Source organism: Cucurbita maxima, unplaced genomic scaffold, assembly GCF_002738345.1.
Source record: "Cucurbita maxima cultivar Rimu unplaced genomic scaffold, Cmax_1.0 Cma_Scf00002, whole genome shotgun sequence".
NCBI lineage: Eukaryota > Viridiplantae > Streptophyta > Magnoliopsida > Cucurbitales > Cucurbitaceae > Cucurbita > Cucurbita maxima.
This window is the reverse complement of record NW_019272018.1, coordinates 4,960,696-4,985,824: the sequence shown is the minus strand read 5'-3', so window position 1 is coordinate 4,985,824 and position 25,129 is coordinate 4,960,696. Positions and strand designations below refer to the sequence as shown.

Here is a 25,129-nt window from a genome sequence, read left to right as displayed (position 1 = left end):
TTTTTTTTTTTTTTTTTTTTTTTTTTTAAAAAAAGATGATGTATCACCGTGTCTATGTGGTGTCTATCCTTCTTAGACTGGAACTAGTCTTCTGATTTTATTGTTTGTTGACAAGTGTAGATACTTGCTGATAAACTGCCAGAAGTTCTGGATTTTTCCAACGATCTTCCAAGCTTGGAGCCTGCATCAAAGGTATTCTCTCTTTGTTGGTTCCTTTTTGGAAAGTTTGTTGGGTGGGTGAAGGGGTTGCTTCCTTGACTGAGACAGGTTTGATTTCTATCCAGGAACAATTAAAGGTTTTGGCAGAGGAGATGCAATCAATTAGCAAAGGGTTGGAGAAAGTTGTTCAAGAATTGTCTACGTCTGAAAATGATGGCCCTATATCCAATAATTTCCGAACGGTATTAAAGCATTCTGAGTTAGTGCAAACTATTTCCACCACTGTTCAGCTAATATTTGATAATTGGAAACTACCATCATCTCTGATTCTTGGGATCTAGGAAATACTGTCTTTAATGAGTTAACCTGAAGAATTTGTCCAAATAATAGTGGCAATCTTGAGTCTCATTTCTCTTAGGTCTTCTTTACTATGCTACATGGCCTGAACGTTTTAGGTGATTTTGGCCTAGTTTTGTTCATCTTCTTGACTTTTCTCTTATATTCCCTTTCTTTGTGGTGCATGCATCTTAATTCATCTTACTGTATCACAGAAGCCCTGGTAGTAGTTTTCTAATGGAGAAAACAGAATTCTTTTTATCTATTTTCTTAGATTGAGAAAAATTCTGCCTACATGACATAGATTTGTATGTATCTTTAAAAAATTATGCTTTAATATAAAAACAAACAAACAAACAAAAAAAATTATGAGAAATTCTGTTTAAAAGAGAAACAAAAGAAGGTTACCTATCTAACTTACATAGAACCTAGTCGAAAATTAAAAAAATTTATATTCCTTGAGTTGGGAACTTCTTCTGTCATTTGGTCATTAATTTCTATCAGTGCTCTCTTGACTTCATTTCCCTCCTCCCCGCTCTTTGGTGGTTCAGGTTTTAAAGGAGTTCCTTCGTTTTGCTGAAGCTGAAGTGAGAACTTTGGCTTCACTGTACTCTAGCGTGGTAGGTGCTGCTTCTCAGTGCATGTTCAAACTTTGATCCTCTAGTTGGATTAGGTTGTTGCTTATGTGGAGCTTGATACTTTGCAGGGTAGAAGTGTAGATTCTTTGATTCTTTACTTTGGAGAAGATCCAGCTCGCTGCCCCTTTGAGCAAGGTACTTGTTCATCATGAGTAAAAGAAGTATGCAAGATGCTAGCCGGGGGGGATAAGCTCCTTTCAGTGTCATTGTTGGTCTAATTTGTTTTTGCCCCTAAATTGTTCTGCAGTCATATCAACCTTATGCAACTTTGTGAGAATGTTTAACCGAGCCCACGAGGAGAACTGCAAGCAGATAGAGCTGGAAATGAAGAAAGCAACTGAAAGCGAAAAATCAAAGACAGGGCACATGCGTAAGAGGTCAAGAACAAAACAGTTATCACACTCCCAGATCGAGATTGGCAATGTGAAGTAAGTTAGCATGTTGTGTTCTTTCAAGCCGAGGGCCCTCCAGCTCTGCAGACATCCAACAGCCGTAATTAGTTTTAGTGGGAGATTATCTACTTGTTGATGTTGAGAGAGGAGTGTTTCACACCTCAGAATGAAAAGCTAATTTTTCTTCATGAGGTAACTAACACTCTCAACTCAGTGTATTAATCATAATTTCTTTTAGTTTTAACATACTAATATTGGTATCATGATTTGCACTGCAGCAACACAGGGAGATCAAAGCTTTATCCTGTTGTTCAATGTGGTGAGCAGGCTGCTTGTATCGAAAGTGAACAAATACTTGTGTGTGTACATAACTGTATCAAAAAATAATACAGGTGATATAAGAAGTCACCTCTGAAGGTTGCTTGTTTGGGAAAATGTTCATCGAAATGTGTATTTAGCTTTACCACTTAAAAGAAAAATTTAGAGTTGTTGTTTTGTGCTTGTCATTAAAGCTTAGAGCTCTGTTTTGTGGAGATCCTGCAACTACAATGAAGCCATTATTATTATTTAAGAAAACAAGGTAATTTATTTAACCAAAATATAAAAAAGAAGTTATAATTAATACCCTTTTATGTTCCTCTTCACCAGGTTATATTGGGTCCTAATGGGCCTTAGTGATCGCTTGGGCCCAATTACGATCCTTTAACGAAACTACATTTTACTGGGCCGATGTAAGTAAACTTTGGGCTGGACAAATTGGTGGTGATGCAGCGTATTGTGTTCAGTGAGGGCTCGCATTTGGGCTGGTAAGTAATTCTCACTCCTTTCAAATCGGATCTTAGATGTTACCAGCTACCGAAATAGGGGAGGAGAATGAGGTTGAAGATGATTGAGTGACGTGTCGAGTTTGTATTGGAAATGATAAATATTGAATGAATATTTCCAAATTACAAAAAGATAAAAAGAACCGCCAAGTTGGACATAATCAGTTCGATTTGTCGTGCGTTGTTCATGTGGGACCATCGAATTTGTGTCTGTTACGTCGGAAGTGGGCATGTGGCGGTATGGCCCATGGCCCATGGGCCCAGTCAAAATCTCCACATCGAACACAAAGTTTGGGCCGATGTGTTTGTTAGAGTGCTTTTGCTTGGAATTTTCTATTCTTTTTCATTTTGTTAATATCTATTTTTTAAAAAATAAAAATTGAATGGTCTTTTTTTTATGATTAGAAAATTGAAAAGCATAGATTATAATTGAGATGGTGCCTAAAGTGGGATTTTAAGTCTATGACACAATTATTAATCTAATAAAGTGCCAAAAATAAATATCACGTCACAAACAAAGCTAAAAATCGAATAAAATATAACGTTTTTAATTCATTTTCGAGATTACACCCAATTAATTGTATTACTTTTAACACTAATGTTTGAACCAAACCACAACAAGTACGGAAAGCGCCTCTCATTAAAGGCTGCAACCTAATTTAACTTTACCTTGTATATCTCTTAATCATTTGTTGAGCGTTGATAGCAACACAACACCACACTACACTAGCGTGAGAGATTACCTTGCAAACCCAGGACAACTCGAAGCCACTCGAACCCAATCTCACCTACTGATCCAACACGAATTTTCTCGACTAGATTTATGCATTAATAATATTGATTTTCATTTATTTCTGAAGAAAGATTAGACGAACCATTATTAAATATACTGTTTAGGAACATAAAAAGTCGTTCAGTTTGGTGTTAAATGAATGAGGAACAAAATAATGCATCATATGAACATGTATTAGAAATCTGGAAGTGATGATTTGAGTAAACACATGCAAGGTTGGTAAAATATGTACCCAATGCTATTGTGAAGACAAGCCCATGTTATATTTTGAGCACTAAAGTACAACCTCTTTGATATGGTTACCTGCATAACCCAAAACAATTTAGTTCGTCGTCAAATAAAAAAATATCTTCGAACATAAAATATTAAATTTATTCAAATCTTATTTAAAATTACGACCCTCTCTGTTACAAATTTATTATTATATCAATTAAAGTTTATAAACTTTTTATAAATGAATTATTATTTGTAGCGATGTTCCAAACTGGATGAGAGTTCAAATTTTGAGTCTTTTTTATCATGAGAGTGACATTGAAGTCGTCTCAAAATCCTAATATCATTAATAAAAACATTCTCTCAATCTTACCATTTTGGCAATTTATGGGCTGCCCATAACTTTATCGTATACTCCAATATCACGTCTTTCTACTTTATATCATTTTCTTAATCTTAATTCATAATAATACTAATTAATTAATTAACCCGTGATTTTAAATAGTTTAGAAATATTTTCTTGTTAAAAATGAATCTTTCAGACTTTATTTATTATAATTGTAAATATTCCATAACCAAAATTAAAATTAATAAAGATATAAAATTTTAAACTTTTCTTCGATATTTTAAACAGAGAAAATACACAGCACACAGTTTAATGCAAAGACAGAAAGAATTTGGTCGTATTTGTATATAATTTATGGAATTTCCGACTGCACATCCACTGATGTGACGAATTCAATTATTTGTATTTTTTTAAGTTTATGATGTCATATAAGATTTAAAAAATAAATATATTACCAGCCCATACTCTCTTGCTCCAACCCAATAATTGAATATAATTCCATTTATACCCCACACCTTTAATTACTTCATTTTTATAATAATTTTCATTACAAAATTTAATAATAAATAAATTTTAATATTAGGATTTTATAATTGGGTCCTTGAAATCAATTTGGTAGAGTAGCGACCATAACTAGTAGAAGTAGGTTGGGCCACTGGGGCCCATTACGTCGTGAAAATTTATTTTATAATAATTACTATAATTTTGTTTACGTCATATCTTATTCAACTGATTTGATCGTTTCCGAATTGGTGAGCCCAAATTAATTTTACCTCCATTTTTATTTTATTTTAAAAAACCTGTTACTTTATCCTATCAATAATTGATTTTTTTTTTTTTTAATGAATTTTGTATTTGCTAAACCATTATTAAATTATTTAATATTATCTTGTATATTTGAAATTCCCTCTTATTAATTAGAAAAAGAATGTTCCTAATGTGACAAGTTTAATGTGATTATGATATCGATCATACCATAATTATGTTATTATTGATAATTGACAAAATAGAGTATTAGGCAATTAAAATATGTAGTTTTAGACTACTTTAATTTATTATTATTATTATTATTTACTTAAATAGGAATTATTAATTTAACAAATTTGATTGAAAAACGTTTCCCGGTTTTAAAATTTATCGAAAATATAATAACTAAATTAAAATATTTAAAATTAGGAAGTAAAGAAATTAGAATCGTTTTGAAATGTGGGCCATGAGCCCACCACGATGGCCCATTACTCTCCCCAATGGAGCCAGTGAAAAAGGCGTGACGTCAAAACTGGGAAGTAAAAGAATCAACCGCCATGATTCTGACACCTGCTCAAATCAGATCCAGTAACAGCCATACGATCATTTATCGGGACAAAAAGGTAATTACAGAATATCCCGTCGCTATAAAAGGAGCAAGAAGATGCAAAGAATAGAAGGGGCTAAGAAGTGAACTTCCGCCGGTTATCGGAGCTCTTTGAAAGCCCTAGAGAAAAAGAAAATTTCTGTAACTGATTTAGCGGAGAAGGCGCCCTCTTAGGGAATGCAGAGAGATGAGAGGAGCTTTGTTGACAAGTTTCATCTCTAGTGGTCGAGCTGGCAAGTGGATCGGCGGCCGGAATTGTCACCGGAAGCACGTCGAAGACGGGTGATCCAGTTTCTCCCTTTTTCATCCTCCTCAATTTTCTCTTAGCTCTACGCTCTAATTAAGTAAGAGAAGAAAGGCTTGAAAGAATCGTTTGTATATTTCTATTTTAAATTTGAAAAAAGTTCGAATCAATGGCGGAAAAGGACAGAGACGGCCAGTCTGGTGTTCTTCATGGAAAGTATGAACTAGGTCGGCTTCTAGGGCATGGTACTTTTGCGAAGGTTTATCATGCTCGGAATTTGAAGACGGGGACGAACATGGCGATGAAGGTGGTTGGGAAGGAGAAAGTGATAAAAGTAGGCATGATGGAGCAGATCAAGAGGGAGATCTCTGTGATGAAGATGGTGAAGCATCCGAATATCGTCGAGCTTCATGAGGTTATGGCGAGCAAATCGAAGATCTATTTCGCGATGGAGCTTGTTCGCGGCGGGGAACTGTTCTCCAAAATTTCCAGAGGTCGATTGAGAGAAGATGTGGCTAGACTTTACTTTCAGCAACTGATTTCTGCGATCGATTTTTGCCACAGTCGTGGAGTTTATCATCGGGACCTCAAACCGGAGAATCTTCTTCTCGACGACGACGGAAATCTTAAGGTAACTGATTTTGGACTCAGCGCATTTTCAGAGCATCTGAAACAGGATGGACTGTTGCACACAACTTGTGGCACACCGGCGTATGTTGCGCCGGAAGTTATTGGGAAGAAGGGATACAACGGCGCCAAAGCTGATCTGTGGTCATGTGGAGTCATCCTTTACGTTCTTCTCGCCGGATTTCTCCCATTTCAAGACGACAATATTGTGTCGATGTACAGGAAGATTTACAGAGGAGACTTCAAGTGCCCGCCGTGGTTCTCACCGGAAGCCCGTCGATTAGTAACCAAACTCCTGGATCCGAATCCGAGCAGCAGAATTACAACATCAAAGATATTGGAGTCCTCCTGGTTCAGGAAATCCACGCCGAGGACTGTGATGACAAAAGAGGAGCAGGAATTCGACGAGAGCAAGGAGAAATTGAAGCAGTCGGAGACGTTAAATGCCTTCCATATAATTTCCTTATCGGAAGGGTTCGATTTATCACCCTTGTTCGAGGAGAAAAAGAGAGAAGAGAAAGAGGAGCTGAGATTTGCGACGACAAAGCCGGCAAGCAGTGTGATATCGAAGCTGGAAGAGGTGGCGAAGGCGGGGAAATTCAGCGTCAAAAAGAGCGAATCAAGAGTGAGATTACAGGGTGAAGCGTGCGGAAGAAAAGGGAAACTAGCTGTGGCGGCGGAGATCTTCGCCGTAACGCCGTCGTTTCTGGTGGTAGAGGTGAAGAAAGATCACGGGGACACGTTAGAATACAGGCAGTTCTGCAGCAAAGAGCTCCGGCCGGCGCTGAAAGACATTGTGTGGACATCACCAACGGAGAAGACTGTGTCGGGTTGAGATTTAGGAGACGGTAAATCCAAAAATAATAATATTAAGAGTCCAGACGTTATTATAATCTGTAGCGCTTTGAATTTCTTTGTCGATTTGACAGAAATTGTTGGTGTTTATGTGTCAGTTTGAATGTTATTATCAATATCAATCCTCTCATTTTCGTTTATTTTTGGAATATTACACACAAAATTAAGTAAAGGAGTGATTACACTAAGAGAACGGGATTGTGGGAGAGCAATATAGGTGTTACTTGCCTCACTCCTTTGTCTTACTGCAATTGCAGGCATAGAGTTAGTCGAGGCTTCTTACTCGAGTCTTATTATGATCCAACTTGACAAAAGTCAAGCCGTTTTAGTCTTTTTCTTGAAGAGTAGAGCTGCTTATCTTTTCCTTCTCGAAAAGAATCCAAGTACCCATTTAGAAGAATATTGATGCAAAATACTCTAGGCCGTTATTATGTGAGATTGATCATTTCATTTATTTTAGGTTCTTTTTCACAATCCCAAAAATGATATGAATTTATGAGTTGTAAAGAAATCTGATATTTACTCCATTTCCAAAAGCTTCCTAATGCAATGCCATGTGGGAGATCAGATCATGCAATATTTGTGAGCTTCCACCATTCCATCGCTCCAATAATTTCAATTCCTTCCCAATTATTCAAACACGTGTTTGCTTCATTTCTCTCCATCGAAACACGTTTAACGTGTTGACGAACGATTCAAACTTTCAAAATTTTAGTGCGACAAGATTGATACGAATGAAAAACGGTAAAAAAAAAAACACAGAAACCAGAAAGGAAAAAGAAAGAGAGTGGTAACATGTGGGGAGGCCACATGAAAACAGAGTAATGTTTAAACATAAATGGAGGGATGTGTTTGGAACAAAGCTTCACATGGCTTTTGGCTTTATTGCCCAAATCTTTTGTTATTATTATTATAATTCCACTCTTTTTGGCTCTATTTTCTCCAATATTCAGAAAGGCAACAAAAGGTTCATCTTTTTAACTTCCTCTTTTTCCTCAAACGCAAGTTGTAAAAGAAAGAACACACAAATATAACGTTAAGGGATAATATGGGTTTGAGAAGTGGTTGCACCCAATGGCTCATGAAAGAATCTGAGGCTATTAGCTCTTCTCTCCTCCCTCATGGGTTGGAATCGCAGCTCACTTTTTGAACCACTCGATCTTCGTCTAGGGATTATATTTCTCATCTCAAAAGTTTCTGTTAGGACCCACCACAAATGTCATGTCCCAACTCTTCTTTGTCAACATGATTTTCCACACCCAATATGATTCAGAAGAAATGAGGTGAGCTATTGTTTAATCTAGAACAGCACACGAATATAGCAGCAGCTAATATAAAGTATGCATTTTCAATCTTAATAAATAAAATATGGGGCAGTTACATTAGGATGAGGAAGATACTTTGAATGAGAAAAGGAATCATACAATAAATGCACCAAATTAAATCAATCATGATGATAAGATTACTTTATTGAACAAAAACTCCACGAAGTCTCTAAGCCTTTAGGCATGATTATATTGCTCACCTACCAATAACATTAAAAATGCCTCGCTGTTTTTGGAATTTCTGCTTCATAAAATGACACTCTACAGACAGAGACAGAATTACATTCACCAAAAAGATTAAGCAGTGATCATAAATTTGAACCAACTCACTCATTAGTTAAGATATCTACTACTTTTTTTTGAAGTCGAAAGTTCAAATCTACACCCAGCATTTGTTGCATTCAAAAAGTCACGAGGGTGGAAACAACAATAGAGCACTATCAGTCACTTCGGGTTTATGACCATAATCGAATGTGTTAATTGTAGCATGGTTCCAAAAAGAATCTCCCAAGTATAACCTTAAATGATTTTTTTTAAGGTATGGGTTTAATCACTACCAAACTACTTAAAATGGAAATGGAATGATGGAAGGAGGAAGGAGTAGCAAAACTTACTTCTTTCACTTAATATGCACTCCAAACAATTTGAAACCCTCAACTTCAGCATCGCCTTTTAGTCCGTCTTTGTTCTTAGGCGATAACAATTCTTTGGCTTCATTCTCGACCGAGCTGGCACCATTACGATTTTTAACATCTACTACACAGAATGTAGTTTTAGCATCATTTGTCTTTGCTGCTTCACACAAGTAGAAAGCTATTGTGTCATTAGCTTTCAGTTGTTTTTCCTTCACAAATCGATTCCAACCACGTGTGAACACATAGCTCTGGCTGCTTTTCCAGTAACAGTATCGAAATTTCCACTGTCTCATTGTTTTGTCAAAAAATATCAGCTGCACATCACGATCGTCATCGGCACGTTCTAAGTTTTCTAACGTGCTAGCTGATACGTGAGGAAAGTATTTAACAGCATATTTCTTTGGGATGACCAATCTGTTTAACTTACCAACATCGCTCGGTGTTAGCTCCTTTTGAAAAAGTTGCTTAATAGTCCCTTCATTGTTATTTATATTTGCTGCAGAGAGGCCGGCTGATGTTTGTGCACTTTCAGAACGGTCCCTCAAATACTCAGCAAATTTGGTTGTGTAAGAACCGTCCTTTAACATATTAAGCAAAGCTTCTGTAGTGTAAAGTGTCTGAAAGTTTGGCTCTTCAATTGTGACCTTGGTCCAAGGAAAGTTTCTATGACAATCTCCGCTTCTGATTCTGATAGCTGCACTATCATAAGCCATGGCTGCCTCGTTTTCTGACTTGAATGTACCAAGCCAAATACGCTGATGATTGGCGTAAATTTGAGCACCCCAGTGGCCGTTCTGTTGAGGCACAACACCCTTGAATTTTGAGGTCAAACTCCTTCCTTGCTTACTGCACCCATTTGCAGGGAATGGGCAAGTGATGCAGCTTGAATCTGAACCTTCTGCAATTGCATTCACCCTGGTTTCTGAAATAGTACTTGGCCACTTCTGTTTCATGATGGCTCTGGAAAGAAAAAAAAGACCAACAAACAAGATGAAGGATTAGATTCCATGGGCAATTCTCCTTTTACTTTTCTAATAACGAACTAAACAAAGTTATAGGCTTCAGCCTAAATTCGGCCAGTTGTTCATCGAAGTATAAACAAAATGTTCTCCACCAATTGATCAAATGAATTAGTTAGCTACTGCACCAAACATTCAAAAACCAGATCTCTGATTCGAGGTAAAGCATTAAGATTTCTCTCTATGAACGCCTTACAATAGCCAACAAAAATAACCGTAGTATACATTATAGCAAACCCTTCAATGATCTATCTATCATTCCATTGTAGGAAAGTGTCGTGGTTTTCTAGTTTGTACAGAGTTTTGAGTAATAAGGAAGTGTTTTAAGTATATGGAAAGTCATTCCAAACATGCTCTAAATTTGCAATGACTTTTGAAAGTTGTAATTGAGTTGAACAAAGTTGCACCCCAAAAATTCAAGGTTGGATTAAATTGGGGCAGGATCATTTGGGTTGAGCAAAGTTGAAACCTCAACAATTGGATTTGATCCAAATGGAGGGAGGGAGAAATAAATAATAATAAAAAATATATATTAACAAAGAAAAAGAAACTCTCTAACCAACCATACCCAATCCATGAACACTTGCACAAACGTTTCACTGTCCCAAAAACTCATGCCAAACCCTCTAGAGTCCTTTTGGATAGCGACTATTTTCCCCAGGCATCTTTTTTTAAGTTTTAAGAGAAAACAAGACGAGGATTTTTGCTCTTTGTTCAGCAAGGAGAATAAAAGGAGAACTAACTTCAAATTACGGTGTTTTCACAAAGTTTCTCCTACCAAATTTGCATTAGATGCAGAAAGACCAATGACACCGTCTTGTTTTTTTTTTTTTTTTTAAACAAACCAAACTTTTCATTGAATAAACAAAAAGGAACTAATCCTCAAAAGATACAAACTCCAAAAAAAGGAAAAAGAAGGAAACAATCTTGTTTTAAACTAGGCATGTGCACACACACGTAAAATGATGGCAGTATACAAAATACAGTTTTGAGGTTAAATGGTTATCTCTTTTTGGAGACTGAAACTAAAGCTCTAAACATGCGTGCTCATGCAATACAAACTTTTGATGTCTAATAGTTCTCCGTAGTCAGAAACCAGAACCCTATGCAGCCCAAATGAGCATTCCATTTACACCATTAATAAGAACAATATCTTCCAACTTACCCAACCCTATCCGACTGTATTGAAATATATCATCCTCCCTGCTGCTCCCTAGTAGATTCTAACTTGTACAGGATAAGAAGAGACTTTTCTAATAATTTCAACAGAGCAACCCACATTCATATGGTTAGAAACCAAAAGAGCAAATACCAAATAGTAGTCACTGGGGTATTTGAATGAGAAATGACTAAGCCAAACGTGCAAACACCAAAGGCAGTAATATACATCAAACAGCAGACTTGCACTCCACCGAGTGTCATGGAACCATAATGGTTTTTATTTTATTGATTTTTTTTTCTTTTTTTGTTAATATTTGGAATAGATGCATGCCCTTAAGTTCCAATGGTCATAGTTCAATCTTTTAACCAAGTTTGGCAGTACACACAATAAGTCTTCCTATTTCTGCCTTGACGTATGATTGCTACTTTGAAGTCTACTATAATGGGAGATTTAGTTGGGAAAAGGGGGAATGACCACAGTGTTAGCACTCACTCACTCGAGACCAAGTCTGCTTCCTCATCCACTTCCAGAGAGTTTGATATGATATAATCTGTAATTGTAAAGAGGGATAAGGAAGTTGGAATTTAGTGGTGAATCCAAACTTGTTGGAAAGAGAAAGGTTCAGTCTCCCGATACCATTCAATAGTTTAAAATGCAATGCCGACTTGGTACAACCTATATATCTTCGCAAAAGAAATGAAGTATGGCTGTTAGTGACAATAAACCAATTTAGGCAATGTAAAGTGGCTTAGGCACAATTTCTGTTTCAGTAAATTGAAGGTCCTAGTCTAATTTTGTAGTGTTTAATAATGCATTGGAAATCCAATAGAAAATTTTATTAATTTTTTTTTTTAAAAAAAAAACACTTCAAAGAAAAGCGATTAATCAGCTACTTGTAAAAAAATAGGTTAAATTCTCAGACTACATTTCACATAATTCTTCTTCTTTTTCTATAGAAATCGAGGTTCCTTTGAAAATAAATGAAAGAATACAAAAGAGGCATACATTCCAACGCCCAAAAATGGAGCCAAGACAACATCTAAAAACCTAAAATGATAAAAAAAATACTCCAATCCAAAATAAGAAAACCAAGAGGGTAATTACAAGAGTCTTTAGGTACGAAAGCTCAAAGAAAAGCATCAGACTTAGATAGAGCCTACACCTTTTCCCGCGGCCTGTCAACACTCCTAAAATTATCTCATTTCACATAACTCTTCTAGAGCGATATATTTGATGAGGTGTGGCTTATGATAAGTAACAAGCAAGAGATAATAAGCTTGAAACAAATTTCATGTGGCAGTGAACAACTCAACAGTACGCAGAGTAAATTTGATGAGATTTATGATTAGCCTTATAAAAGTTAGCATTGAACAAAAGTAAAATATCACAATTTAGCATTCTCTTAGCTACTGGGAATCCACAGGAATAATAAGGAAATCTGATTTAGCATGTGGGCCCCATCCCCTACTTCCATTTTGTTTTCTTTTTTTTGAAGGTGTGTATTCCCAAAAGGTTAGATTCTTTACATTGTAGGGTTCCCATGTGAAAATTTGTGGCATTGATAGTATTTGTAATTGTGTAATGTGTGTAGGAAGACCTCAAAAGGTTACAAGTATGTTTTGTGTGGCTGTAAGTTTGTTGTGGAGTTTGAACTCGATCCAATAGTGCAGGGGCTACAATGGAGGAAGAGGTTTTGATCCATGGTCTCTTTTGAGATAATAGGGTGATTCATGCTCTCTTTACAGCCGATAGAGTGTTTACATTGAGAGGTCAACGTACAATTTTTTTACCAATCTAATCAGACAATGTGCGACTTGGCAACGACTCACCTATAAGATAACTATACATGAATTCTTTCATTCACTTTATTCAACAAATACCATTTAGTGTCCATAATTTAACAAGAGATTAACAGAGATAGATTCAAGGAAAATCCATTAATTAAAAGATGAATGCAACCATTTATCCAAAATTAAGCATTCAACTCCGACATTAATACCGTAGTTGATACAGCATAAGTCAAATGTGTTCCCCCAAATTGAAGTATAGATGGTCAAATGAAGTCTTGGATTTAAACTCAAGGTAGATAATAATAAAGATAGCAAATAACATTTCCTTCACCGACAATCTAGTTACACAGATCGACTTAATCAGAAGATAGTAAAAAAAAAGACCATGAAGTTACAAGGAACAAATAATTTCCCTTGTTCAAGACAATACTTATCTAAATACAATTTTTCAAAGATTGCTAATATTTACAAGTTAATAAAAAGAATAGTATGGTAGATTGCCTTATCTATAAGGAAGTTAGAATTCTAGCCATCAACATCACATCACCTAATCTTATTGTGAGCGAAGTATATTTAACCGTTCTAGCAAAGCAAAATTATTTGTTATACGCTTTCTACCACAATCAACAAGCAACATCAAAAGGTCAGCTTCTAAACGCGGGCACATGTGTCTGTCAGTTTGAAGTGGACAATGTACTAAAATAATGAATGAAATATTATATAATGTCATCAATGAAAATTGAAAATGAAAACTAAACTAAAATAAAAATAGTTTATCAATTAAACCTGAGCAATACATCATCGTACCAGAGCACTCCTTAAATACATACAAAATGAACTAAGACTGCACTAAAAAATGATGTCAAACACCAAATAAGTACAATGTTTCCTACATTTGTGGCATATTAATTGTTAAGGTAAGACACACAATTATTCTTTCAAAGTTATATTAACAAGTATTTATAAGTAAATAACTTTTACCTAGGAAAACAATAACTCAATCATGAAAATATGTAACAAACAAGTGTAGTACGGTAAAGCCTACAATTTTAAGGACAATGGAAATAATGTAGTCAACAACAAATCATTATCATTGCAGCAAAAAAAAAAAAAAAAAGGGCTGAATAACAAGAGAAATAAATGCGTGTCAAACTTCATTCAAACGTACTGAGAGAAATCTAAAAAAACAAAAAGAAAGAGAATGATGCTTCAATCACTGTTTGAAATTATCCATAGAGCTACAGGCTTCAAAAGCTTGGAGTATTTCTGACGTCATTTCATGTGTAACCTCAAGTGGTTAAATATTATAGTAACAACCATTCTCTCAGGACAAAAGCTTTTGACTCTAGTGCCAAGTACTTTTTACTCAACAGCTTTCAGCTCATGCGCTCATAAAATGAATGCAACGATAAACATTCTAGCATATGATCTAATTTTATCACAACCACATAAAATAAAATAAAATAAATGAAAGAAGTGTAAGTAAATAAATGTTCAAAAGTTGTCATTTTCTTTTGAAAAAAAATCGGTAATTATTAAGAAGTCTTTTAATTCAAAAACAAATTAGAACGAAATCTGAAAACTTCACATTTTTAGACTCATTTCCTAGCATATAATTTTCGTAGACTGTTATCTATTTGCATAAATTTCATCTCTATAGAAGTTGACAAAGGATTCGTGCACTTCTAGTGATTAGAAATTTTACAAATTTTATTGTGATGATTATCAAATATTCGCATGCCAAAATTCATAGCACACTCAGGATGAAAAGGACATCCAAGGCTCTTCGGCTTCCTTTAATCTAATTAAAACATTTGTAAGCTCCCAAAATACTAAACCACATAATCATTGTCAACCAAAGATTCCTTTTTTTTCCCCCACTGTTGGGTTTAATTAGAACGTCAACCTTTACAAGGGGCCAAATTCTTCTTACATGTCATAGAAATCCGAAGGCAAACACCACAAAATTTGCCACATTTGAAGAGTAAGGTATCATAACAAAATTTAGAAGCATTAATCAAAGAACCAACTACCTTCAAATGAACTAAAAGAGCATCAAAGCTACACCGACAATGTCAAACTAACCCATACATACAAGCCCATGTTCAAGAAAAGGATAAGATGAATAACTGGGAAAAGTGATTCAAGTAAGAAAACAAACAAAAATAACAAAGCACGTTTTAAAAAATTCAAGAAATTAATCAAGTGGAAAAAGAAAGCACAACAGACCGTTTCTTACCTCGCAACCGGACAGTGGGGGTGGTGGTTATGATAGCGAATCTAAAGTGAAGAGAAAAATAAGCAGGCTGCTGCCTCCCAACGTCAAGCAAGTGCTGACAAAAGCAATATTTAAGACCTAATGAGCTACACTTACATAAATAACCAGGGAGAAGAAGAAGAAGAAGATGCTTTTGGAAAAGGGGGCAGGAGAACAGAAATCTGGGAATATCTTCTTATCGAATAAATCAGTTACCTGAATGGGGAAATTTTCCGGTTTGGAAGCTCCATATCTGGGACTCGAAAACGGCAGGACCTTCAGGCATCCAAAACGAGAGATTGTTGCCATATTCAGCACTCGAGTCGGTCCAGTCTCACACCCTTCTCCAAGTAGTACCCCACGACGGCAAGAAATTTTTCGTTTTAGGAAAGTAAAAACCAAAACAAAATCTGCAAAACTCTTCAACGACGAAAATAGTGCGTATATAAATATATCCCAGATTCCAATATTCTCAGCAATGGAAGAAATATTTGGTCAGATAAGGAATAACCCAAATCTCAGGAACCAAATAAATAAAAATAAAAGCACAGTGTGTGCTTAATATCAAAGGAAACCCCAAAAGATGGCGGGGAGTTTGAGATTTAGATAGGAACAGTAATCAGGGTTTTTCCACTAAACAACAACGATATTCGAAGGATTTTTCTGTTAAATATGAATAGTAATTGATTTGTACCATCAAAATTACATAAATATATATATATATATATATAAGCAGGAAAGGAGCATCAAAAGCCGTGCTATCAAGTTTCCATGGAAATCAATGTCAAGAAAAAAGAAACAACACCAGAAGAGTTTCCATGAAAAAATCAGAACCACAGAGAATAAAATAATAATATTGCAATAGATAAGAATAAACTGACAAATTAAGAGTGTGATGGCGAAAATTGTACAATACAGTGGCACCGCTTGGATGTTTAGAGAGGCCGCTTCAACTCCGCCAGTGTTGTTGTTCCATTTGTCCATCAGAGGATGAAAAATGAAGGGGGTACCCAATATAGAGAGGAACGGAGCAAGAGGACATCTGGCCCCTGACAATATGAACCAGAGAGAAGAAAGAAAGAAAGGGACATTGGTATAGAATAGGGTCTTTGATGAGCGAGCAGCGGGCAGTGAGAGTAGAAGAGAGAGAAGAAGAGATCAGAAGGGAAAATAATGGGGAAGCTGACAGAAAGAGAAGTGAGCACGCACCCGCAGAGGTATGCTCTTCATACATTTGGCTGCAGCGTGTGCTCACTCTCTTCTGTCACTCTCTTACCCTTCTGGTCTCTCCTTCCATATTCCATCATAAAATCTCTCAACAAAACCCAACAATTTCCCTTCACTCATCTAATCCATCACCTTAAACCCCACCCATTTATGGAATCAATAAACCCATAAAAGAGATAACCACTTTAGCCCACCCCATGAGAAAAAATTTCCCTTCTTTCTTTGTCAGACATTTCATCATACATCTTCTCTGCATCCTTCCTTCCATATTCTTGTAATATTAAACTCCTCTCAACTCTCATGTATTTCCATCATCGACACCAGCAGAAACCGGCAAGGAGAAAGCGAAATAGGGTTTCGCTATTACATCCATAGATATACCCATTTCACACGCCATCAAAAGCAAAAAACAACAAAACAACCCTGACATCTTAACAACTTTTCTCTTTCTAAAATACGCATCTGGGAAAGCCACCAATGACAATTCCACCACCACCACCACCGTTGGTGGAGAGCGAAACAGATCAGAGGGGCGGTAGGGACAGTGTTACAAAATATGTACAGAGCGCCAAATTTACGAGCGGAGGGGAAGCAAAGGACGAAAGGAAGAGGACATGACAGTCCATCGAGTGGTTTTTTGTGGGACCGTTATCTTCCTCAACTTGTAGCTGTAAGGTAAGCATTGTAAATGTGGTCTACGTGGACCAATCAGATCCCGCCACTGACTTCATGCCCTAATCCTCAATGCTTTCCTTCAGCCATTTTTAAATTCAACCACATTTTCCACCGTCCGATTTTCTTCTCAATATAATCTCTTAATAAATATATTATATAATTTTTTTTTTTTAAGTATACTATTATTGTAAACTAATCCCAATTAATTCACCTTTCACTTTTAATTCTATGATTCATGACTCTATCTTAATAATCTTATAATCTTGTAATTAAAATAATTCTATATATTCATGAATTTTAAATTTTGAATAAATTAAAAATTAATTAGATACATTCAATTTTTTACAAACTATCAAATTGGTATAATGCAACAAAAGAAACATGAAGATTAAATAAACTCCAACTTTTTAAAAATAATAAAACCATATTTTTAACATAAAAGATTTGTATTTAGGTTGTGGTCGGAACATTTTCATTTTATACTTTCTTAAAAGGTATAAAACTATAGAGAGGCTCAATGAAATAGACATGTATTAGCTAAATAAAGAAACCCTATGAAGATTCACTTTCCATAATATTATTGGCTTTCGAGCTTTCCTGTGGGTGAAGAGTGTCCTCCATTAGTGAATACCACTCTGAAATACCTAGAATTCTAAAAATTGTTCTAACCTATTGGTCAACGCACATTTACACTCTTGCCGTTTATAAAAAATAAAACAAAAAAAAAATTATTGTCTTAAATACCTCTCGATTTTTTTATGCTAACTCTTGAAAGTTAATAAGTGGGTTTTTCCAAATTAAAAAATAAAAAATAAAAAAATTTAAAAGTATTTTTTAAATAAAAAAATTTAAATGTTTTAAAATTTCTAAATTGAAGTGTATTTTTTAAACATTCGAATGCTTGTAAACAATTATTAAAACTATTTTTTTAAAAAAATTAAATTAAAAAATATTATTTAAATCATGATAAATTTGTGTGTATTTACTAAACAAGTCCAAAATTTAAAACTTTAATAAGATTTTAAAAACACGTACACAAAAATAAAAGGGAAATGATTGTGAAATAATTTGGGGGGAGATCAAGAGTTAACGACAAAAAATGATGCATTAATAATTGGAGTAAACATGATTTAGTAACTAAATAATAGCACAAAATGAAAAGAAAATGATTTAAATTTGAAAAGACAAGACAATGTCTTATCCAATTTATATGTTTATAAATTCACTTTTAAGTAACTAATTTTTTTTTATTATATTATAAAAAAAAACATTTGAATTTTTAATCCGAAACTTTTTTTAAAATAAAAATAAAAATAATTCATGCAATTAAAGGTTCGACATTCCTTTGTTTAATTCTAATGATTTTTTAAAATTAATATTTACATTTTCTACCTATTGAATAAATAAATGAAATAAAATTTAAACAAAACATATAATGGAGACAGAATAATTTATTATGTGGGGATAACAATGGAGAAGTGACACCCAACCTAGTGTTGGATGATGAAAGTCCCACATCGGTTAATTTAGGGAATGGTCATGGGTTTATAATCTAAGAATACACTCTTCATTGGTATGAGGCATTTTGGGAAGCCCAAAACAAAGCCATGAGAGCTTATGCTCAAAGTGGACAATATCATACCATTGTGGAGAGTCGTGTTCGTTTAACATGGTATCAGAGCCATGCCCTAAACTTAGCCGTGTCAATAGATTGACAAATCCTTAAATGTCGAACAAAGGACTCCAAAAGGAGTCAAGCCTCCTCGAAGGTACGAAGGCAGTCAAAAATGACTAAGACTCCAAAGGAGTCGAGCCTCGATTAAGGGGAGGCGTGCTTTGTTCGAGGGGAGGTGTTGGATGATGAAAGTCCCACATCGGTTAATTTAGGGAATGGTCATGGGTTTATAATCTAAGAATACACTCTCCATTGGTATATGGCCTTTTGGGAAGCCCAAAGCAAAGTCATGCTCAAAGTGGACAATATCATACCATTGTGGAGAGTCGTGTTCGTCTAACATTTAGCAGTATCTTCATAATTTTGACATAAAAAATTGAGTGCCATAAGGATTTTAAGTACCAAACCAAGCTAATAGGAACTTTACAAGTTTGGGGCATACATCACACGTGTTGAGTTTGGAGGTCGACTCTATCCTCACCCTCGGCTATGAGGGAGATTTGGGGTTCGACCCAACCTCATCTCCACCCATATATAGTTCAACCACACTTGATCTAGCTACATATACTATGGATTTGAGCACAGTTAATCAATTCAAGAAAGGTGTCCAATGAAAGAAGAAAAAACAAAAGAGTTTCAAATCTTATCCACACAAGCTTGGATATGGATGAATCGTGGATGGATATGGGACGATGAAAAGGAATCAAACACATAATAGCTGGTACAATTCGACATCATTGTACATTAAAATTACGTACCATTATATTTGATGTCGATAATAATAACTGTCATTTCGTACCAAGGCATTTTTAGTACTATATATATTTAGAATAGCGATGTGGAACCCTTCAAACATCTCTAAACAGGGAGGGGTACAAGGTTATAATTTAACAATTATGTTATAAAATTAAAATTAATAATGTTAAATAAAATAAAATGTTATGTATTTATTTTTAATTTGGAAAATATTAAACTTTGAAAGAAACTATAAAATTATTAGCAAATGAAATTTAAGAATTAAAATCAATATGATTTAAATCACAATAATAAACTTTTGGATTTAAATATGGATAGACCAAAAGGAAACGAACGGTGAAATGAAAATGAAAATAAATTATTATTAATGTAATTAAATTATTGAATTTCATTTTGGTATTTTTCGAGTACCGACAGAAACAGTCCAATGTATTTCCCAGCTCTGACCGTTTCCCAGACCTGAAAAAGCAGATATCATTTCAATTTGACTTTTTTTTATTATTATTATTATTATTTTTTTTTTTTTACGGTTCTTTTTAATAGCAAAAATATATATGATAAATTATTAAAAAATTATTATAATTAAAATTTCAAAACTACCCTTGAGAATATACGGAGCCCAACATGATTGGGCCGAAATCTGAAGCCCTTAAGCGGCTGAGGGAAATTGGTTGAACGATCGAAAACCCCAACCGCGAAAGAAACCAAGCAACAATAGCATAGCATCTCCGTCTCTGTTGTAGCAACTATGGCTCTCGAAACTGATCCGTCTGGAGGCTCGGAAGAAGTTCACACCGATGTTCTAGCGGAATTCAGACAAGCTTGCTACAAGGTTATATTTCTCAATCGCTCACTTATTCTCTAGATTTCTGTTTCATAAGAATCCTTGAGTGTTGATTTGGCAATTTCATGCATCTGAACAAGGCTCGCGATGCTTTTTATGCTTGTGTGGAGAAGGAATCAGACAAGAAGCCCACTGAAATTGCTTCTGTTGGCCTTCTTTATCCCGCTGAGTGTAAAGCCTCCAGGGCTGAGTTTGTCAAACTTTGTAGGGCTTCTTGGGTAAATTTCATGTCCCGATCACTGAAGATTTTATTAATCTGTTGGTTCTTAGAATTCATGGTTTGAAGGGTTTTTGATTTCTAGTGTTTATGATTTGGTTGGTAGGTGAAGCATTTTGATAGGAAGTTTTGTCAGAACAGTAGGGTTCAAAGACTCTTAGATGACAAAGATTCGAGGAGAGGCCCTTTGGTACTTCCGCAGCCTTACACTTTCAAGCCCACTAGTTGAACAAAACACCATCCCCAGGCAGAACTATTTTGGGCGGTCAGAATCTCATGACTATTGTTATTTTGTTTTGTTTTCTTTTTTTCCTTCTCTTACTTTGTACAGAGATGATTGTGGCAATAAACTTCATAATAATGCACTCTTCTTACCAACTTACAAAAGCCTATTCCTTTCCTGTCATACATTTAATTTGAATTTATAGTAGGATCTACTTCTAATCAGCAAAATGAAAAATTATTCAATGAGACATCTAAAATGTGGCTGCGCCTTAATAATTGTGGGAAGTGGATTCAAAAATCTGTATGCCCCTTAATAACCATTTGATATAAATTTGAAGTATTTGTGCAGTTTCTGTTTCCTACTCCCAACAGTATAACTACTAGGCAGATGGTGGCGATCTTCATGAATAATTTCTCCCTAAAAACTTGTGAGTTTGTTATCTAGTTAAAATTTCTTATTCTCTCTGTTCCAAATATGTTAGTCTTGGTCTTGGTAGTGGATTCATACTGTTTGGATGCTTTGATAGTTTGTAGAAATGCTACTTTGTTTGTCTTCCATATTGAATTCTCGACTGTTTTACTTCTTTTTATCGGAAGGTTAGTAGATTATGAATGTGCTTGCTTGGCTCGTTATATGAGAATTGCTTAAGGTTCCTGTAAAGAAATGACCTCTTGATCACAATTTGAGTAGGGGAAATGTGAAGTGCATGGGAACTATTGGCTGAATGCATTAAGTCAAAGTAGAATAATGTTGTTTTTAGCCTTTAGAAAAATATATTCAACTCAATGAAGTGATATCTCATGGTCATGGAAGCCCGAGTTTGGATCATCCCTCCTTATGGATACATTAGCTGATCTTGCTTTTAGACGCTTGGCATCGGACACGTGACTTTAACTTTCCTTTTCAGCCACGAAGTGTTCCTTCATGACCTTTCTAGAAAGTATCAAATCTTTGATCATTCTCTTTTGCTACATGATGTCGAATTAGGAGGAAAAACAACTTTTGACTCAATGCGACCGTTGGCGCATCACTTGGACATAAGTTACATAGACGCACAAAAGTGTCTGCCAATTTTAGGCTCTCTTTAAATAAAAAATCCATTTCTTCAATGAACTTGAACTAATCATTGGCCCAATGGATTTCATTCGCATGAGAGGCTTTCGGTCAATTGAGGTGAAAGATGGTTGATGACAGGATTTCTTCCAATTTCTATGAAATCTTTTAATTTCTTATTTACTTATAAATACCCTAGAGAAAGTACCCTTTTTTCTAATAATGGGAAGTTGCTTATAGGAAGTATTGATAAGCTGGACAAGATTCGGGTCGGTATCCTTCATTTTCTTGAAGATTTTTCCTGACAGGAATTATGACATAACAACCAATGACCAATTTGAGAGGGTCAATGCCCTCTCCACACTTGTCAGACTAGAGAAAAATCACCATAAAGTCGGATAGACCAACTCCAAATTCTAAAACATAACAACTTATTGGAAAGATAAATTATAACTAAGGAAGCTATAACCTCCTATTAAAAAATATTCAAATATAAATAACTACATCAAACTGCTGCTGGGACTCGTTATTTGTGGCCACATTTTCCATTCTGCCCTTCATTGAATAAACTTTCACAATTTGAGTTCATTGAATAAACTTTCACAATTTGAGTTCTAACAGATTCAAAGCGAAATCCTAAATTATTTAGTTCCTTTCACTCTTACAGCTGGGTTTATGTGCAAAACCAGTGAAGAATACCAAGATCATTTCTCCATTGCTTGCCCCATTGCCCAGACCAATCTTTTTCTGAAAATTTTACTCAGTCGACGAATCTGATTGTCATAGCGAAAAAAGGGGGTTGTAAGCCACAAAAGTCTATATCTGTTCTTCGGTTTCTTGAGAAAGACAGCATCAAAATTTTGATTTGATGACACCAGCATGTATTCTTGTGGTGATTCTTGAAATACTTAATTGCGTAAGATACTGCTTCTAGGAAAGGCTTACTATGAATGCAGTGATCCCCAGGAGGTTTCTTAGTATTGATTGAATGCCGTGGGAGTAAGACTGCTGATCAAGATAGGTTTCAGATGGGTTAAGAGCCCTTGTTAAAGGACATCATTTTATTAGGGAAACTCATTCTTTTACCCTTGTGGTAAATTAGGGCAACTCTTAATGGTAAAATGCGTTTAGGATTGTAATTCTACCCTTTGGGGAAGGGACTTCAGGAGATGATAAGAATTAAGATGAACTTTAGATAACACAATACAATTGAAATAGTTTAATAGGCTAGTCTAACTCAATGTCCTTGAGAAATTCCAAGCTGTTGTAAGGCTAGTTGAACTCAATGCCATTGAGAAATTCCGAGCTCATTGTACTATCCAGAGAACTTGAGATTCATCTGACTAACAATCAATTCTCTGATCCGGTTCTTAACCTATTGATCTCGAGGACATCCATCAAATTGACCAACAGATGGATCAATTATATTGTTGGACATTTCAACATAGAAGAGACACAAGGGCTGGTCTTTCATATTGCTGCTTCATTGTCCTTTTGTAGCCAAAAGTTGGTCTTTCATTTTGAAAGAATTGATTTTTGTTGGGGACAAGTTTTAGGGGAAAGGCAAAGATTCTTTGGTGCTGTGCTGTGAAAGCAACCCTTTGGACGACTTGGAAAGAGCAAACCTTAGAATATTTGAGGATAGTTTGAGTTTAGAATATTCTTTTGTTTATAATATACAGTACTCGGCTTCTTGGCGGGAGTTCAAGTCACATAGAATTTTGGTGTACCTACAGCCTTGGCATGATCATTAGAAATTGGAGGCCTTTTTGTGTTAGTTCTTCTGTTTGGGGAGGGGTTCCCTCTACTCCTTGCCCTAAGGCGGCCTTCCTTTTTGTTTCATAAGAATATAGATATGCACATATATTATATAGAGAGGGATACAATAGATTCGATATAATTGAATAATGCCGTAGAAAATACTTATACTCTTATCCACACATCTCAGATAGGATGCACAACAACAGGATTTGTATGAGGAATTAGTTGAGGTGTACAAGTTGTTTGAAGACTCTTTTCGTGAATAGAGATGTGTTCATGGGGTGCATCCCATCCATTTGAGACAAAATTATCTGCAATGGAATTTGTGGGAATTGGATTTTAGGAGTATTTTAGTCTCTATTGATTGACTGATTTCTTTATTAAAATTTCAAATAGTTAACCTTTGATGGAAGATATAACTCAACTATGGTTACTTTTAAGAGTAGTGAACTACATGTTTAATCGTTTTCCTCTCCTTATCAAGGGTGTTTAATTAAAAAGAAAGGTGAATTCAAAGTCAAAATTGAAGATATTATTTGTTAATTCATTCAACCATGATTTAGTATTGGCTTTGCCTTTGCATACTTTTGGTTGAGAAAAACAACATGGGATATAATTTGTTCTCAGCCGAGTATTAATAAATTTTTGTTTGTATTTGGGATTGAGCTAACATCATTATCTAAAGCTAACCATTTCCTTTTCTTTTTGCTTTTCTTTTTTTTTTTTTTTTTTATTTTATTTTAATTAAAGCAAATAAAAGAACTAGCTATTAATACTTTTTTCATTATTATTATGGGTTATGTTAATATTTTGTAAACATTCTGGAAAGGTCATTAAAAAAAAAAAGTTAAATCAATATCCTATGCCTTTGCCTTTGCTTCTTAGGATATTTCTTAGGATATGGTGTAAAGGAGAAGCTTTTGATGTCAGAAGGAAGTGCCTTTGCCTTTGCCTTCGGCTTTGCCTTTGCTTTTTAAGGCCACCCCACAGAAACCCACAAAAAATACGGCGCCGAATTGTGAAAGATGCCTTATTTTTCATTGAAGACTTGTATAGTAGTTGACTGCTTTCTTATCAAACAAAAACATAAAAAAAGGTCAATCGGAGGCCGCGTCCTTGACGGATCCGTTTCCCATGCTCGTCGACTGCACTGTTAACACCGACATGCTCGGCGACGACGGCCCTTCGCCGTTTGATCCCATCACTGGATGCCCGCCGCTGCCGTTGATAATCGGATTCCTCGAGGGACACGTGGACGTCGAAATTGCTGTTGCCAGTGATATCGGCATAAGACAGAGTCCTTTCCCTTGCAAATACTGCATCGCCGATCCCATATCCTTCTCCATCAGCCTCGCCACCTGCTGCTCCGTCACTGTCACACTGTCGTTTGATGACGCCGTTTGGTTTCCTCCGCTGCCGTTTGAACTCCGCCCACCTTGCATACACTCACCACCACCCTGAAGCGACACCGTTTCATCAATTAGTACATATAAACGAAAACGACAGGCAAACCAGAAAGAAAGAAAGCTGATAAAAGTTTCCGCATGCATGCGGCCCTTTTTTCCTTTTGTCGTCTTCTGCTAAAAGTAAATTTGTGCCGTTTAAATTTTATTTTTAAATAGTTTGAAATAATTTTACAATTTGTTAATTTCCAATCCTTTTTAATTAAACCCATAAATCATAATTATGCACGTCCAAAAAAAAAAAAAAAAAAAAAAAAAAAAAA

General features: G+C 35.4%; 5 protein-coding genes across 9 annotated transcripts in view; 3 read left to right on the top strand and 2 right to left on the bottom strand.

Moving 5' to 3' along the window:
* LOC111472530 (formin-like protein 18) overlaps positions 1–2,060 on the top strand; it is a 12,551-nt gene extending 10,491 nt beyond the window's left edge. For both annotated transcript variants that reach the window (XM_023118141.1, XM_023118135.1), the window contains 6 exons: positions 121–192; positions 285–401; positions 1,047–1,115; positions 1,202–1,268; positions 1,381–1,717; positions 1,804–2,060. In XM_023118141.1, coding sequence (XP_022973909.1) covers positions 121–192; positions 285–401; positions 1,047–1,115; positions 1,202–1,268; positions 1,381–1,565 — 510 coding nt within the window. In that variant the 3' untranslated portion in view covers positions 1,566–1,717; positions 1,804–2,060. The remainder of the gene's footprint in view (positions 1–120; positions 193–284; positions 402–1,046; positions 1,116–1,201; positions 1,269–1,380; positions 1,718–1,803) is intronic.
* Positions 1–6,921, top strand: part of LOC111472546 (CBL-interacting serine/threonine-protein kinase 6-like) — a 14,826-nt gene extending 7,905 nt beyond the window's left edge. The window contains exons 2-3 of the mRNA XM_023118152.1: positions 5,106–6,762; positions 6,801–6,921. Of these exons, the coding sequence (XP_022973920.1) occupies positions 5,469–6,761 (1,293 nt within the window). The 5' untranslated portion in view covers positions 5,106–5,468 and the 3' untranslated portion in view covers position 6,762; positions 6,801–6,921. The remainder of the gene's footprint in view (positions 1–5,105; positions 6,763–6,800) is intronic.
* A 1,266-nt stretch (positions 6,922–8,187) lies between these two features.
* Positions 8,188–16,853, bottom strand: LOC111472553 (AP2/ERF and B3 domain-containing transcription factor At1g51120-like). 3 transcript variants are annotated; one of them, XM_023118161.1, is made up of 4 exons: positions 15,851–16,853; positions 15,186–15,310; positions 14,952–15,045; positions 8,188–9,701 (listed from the first exon to the last, which is right to left on the bottom strand). In XM_023118161.1, exon 4 carries the CDS (start codon positions 9,692–9,694, stop codon positions 8,726–8,728), a length of 969 nt encoding a protein of 322 aa, XP_022973929.1. In that variant the 5' UTR covers positions 9,695–9,701; positions 14,952–15,045; positions 15,186–15,310; positions 15,851–16,853; the 3' UTR covers positions 8,188–8,725. The 3 variants fall into 3 exon arrangements, with proteins under 3 accessions (XP_022973929.1, XP_022973935.1, XP_022973924.1); XM_023118167.1 differs by having other exon boundaries at positions 15,881–16,853; XM_023118156.1 differs by having other exon boundaries at positions 15,186–16,853.
* Positions 16,854–19,973: 3,120 nt separating this feature from the next.
* On the top strand, positions 19,974–20,773 carry LOC111471973 (cytochrome c oxidase assembly factor 6). The gene is made up of 3 exons (XM_023117664.1): positions 19,974–20,134; positions 20,227–20,364; positions 20,470–20,773. The coding sequence occupies exons 1-3, from the start codon at positions 20,051–20,053 to the stop codon at positions 20,590–20,592; spliced, it is 345 nt and encodes a 114-aa protein (XP_022973432.1). The 5' UTR covers positions 19,974–20,050; the 3' UTR covers positions 20,593–20,773.
* Positions 20,774–24,329: 3,556 nt separating this feature from the next.
* LOC111465715 (transcription factor bHLH66-like) overlaps positions 24,330–25,129 on the bottom strand; it is a 2,843-nt gene continuing 2,043 nt past the window's right edge. For both annotated transcript variants that reach the window (XM_023110232.1, XM_023110240.1), the window contains exon 6: positions 24,330–24,860. In XM_023110232.1, coding sequence (XP_022966000.1) covers positions 24,501–24,860 — 360 coding nt within the window. In that variant the 3' untranslated portion in view covers positions 24,330–24,500. The remainder of the gene's footprint in view (positions 24,861–25,129) is intronic.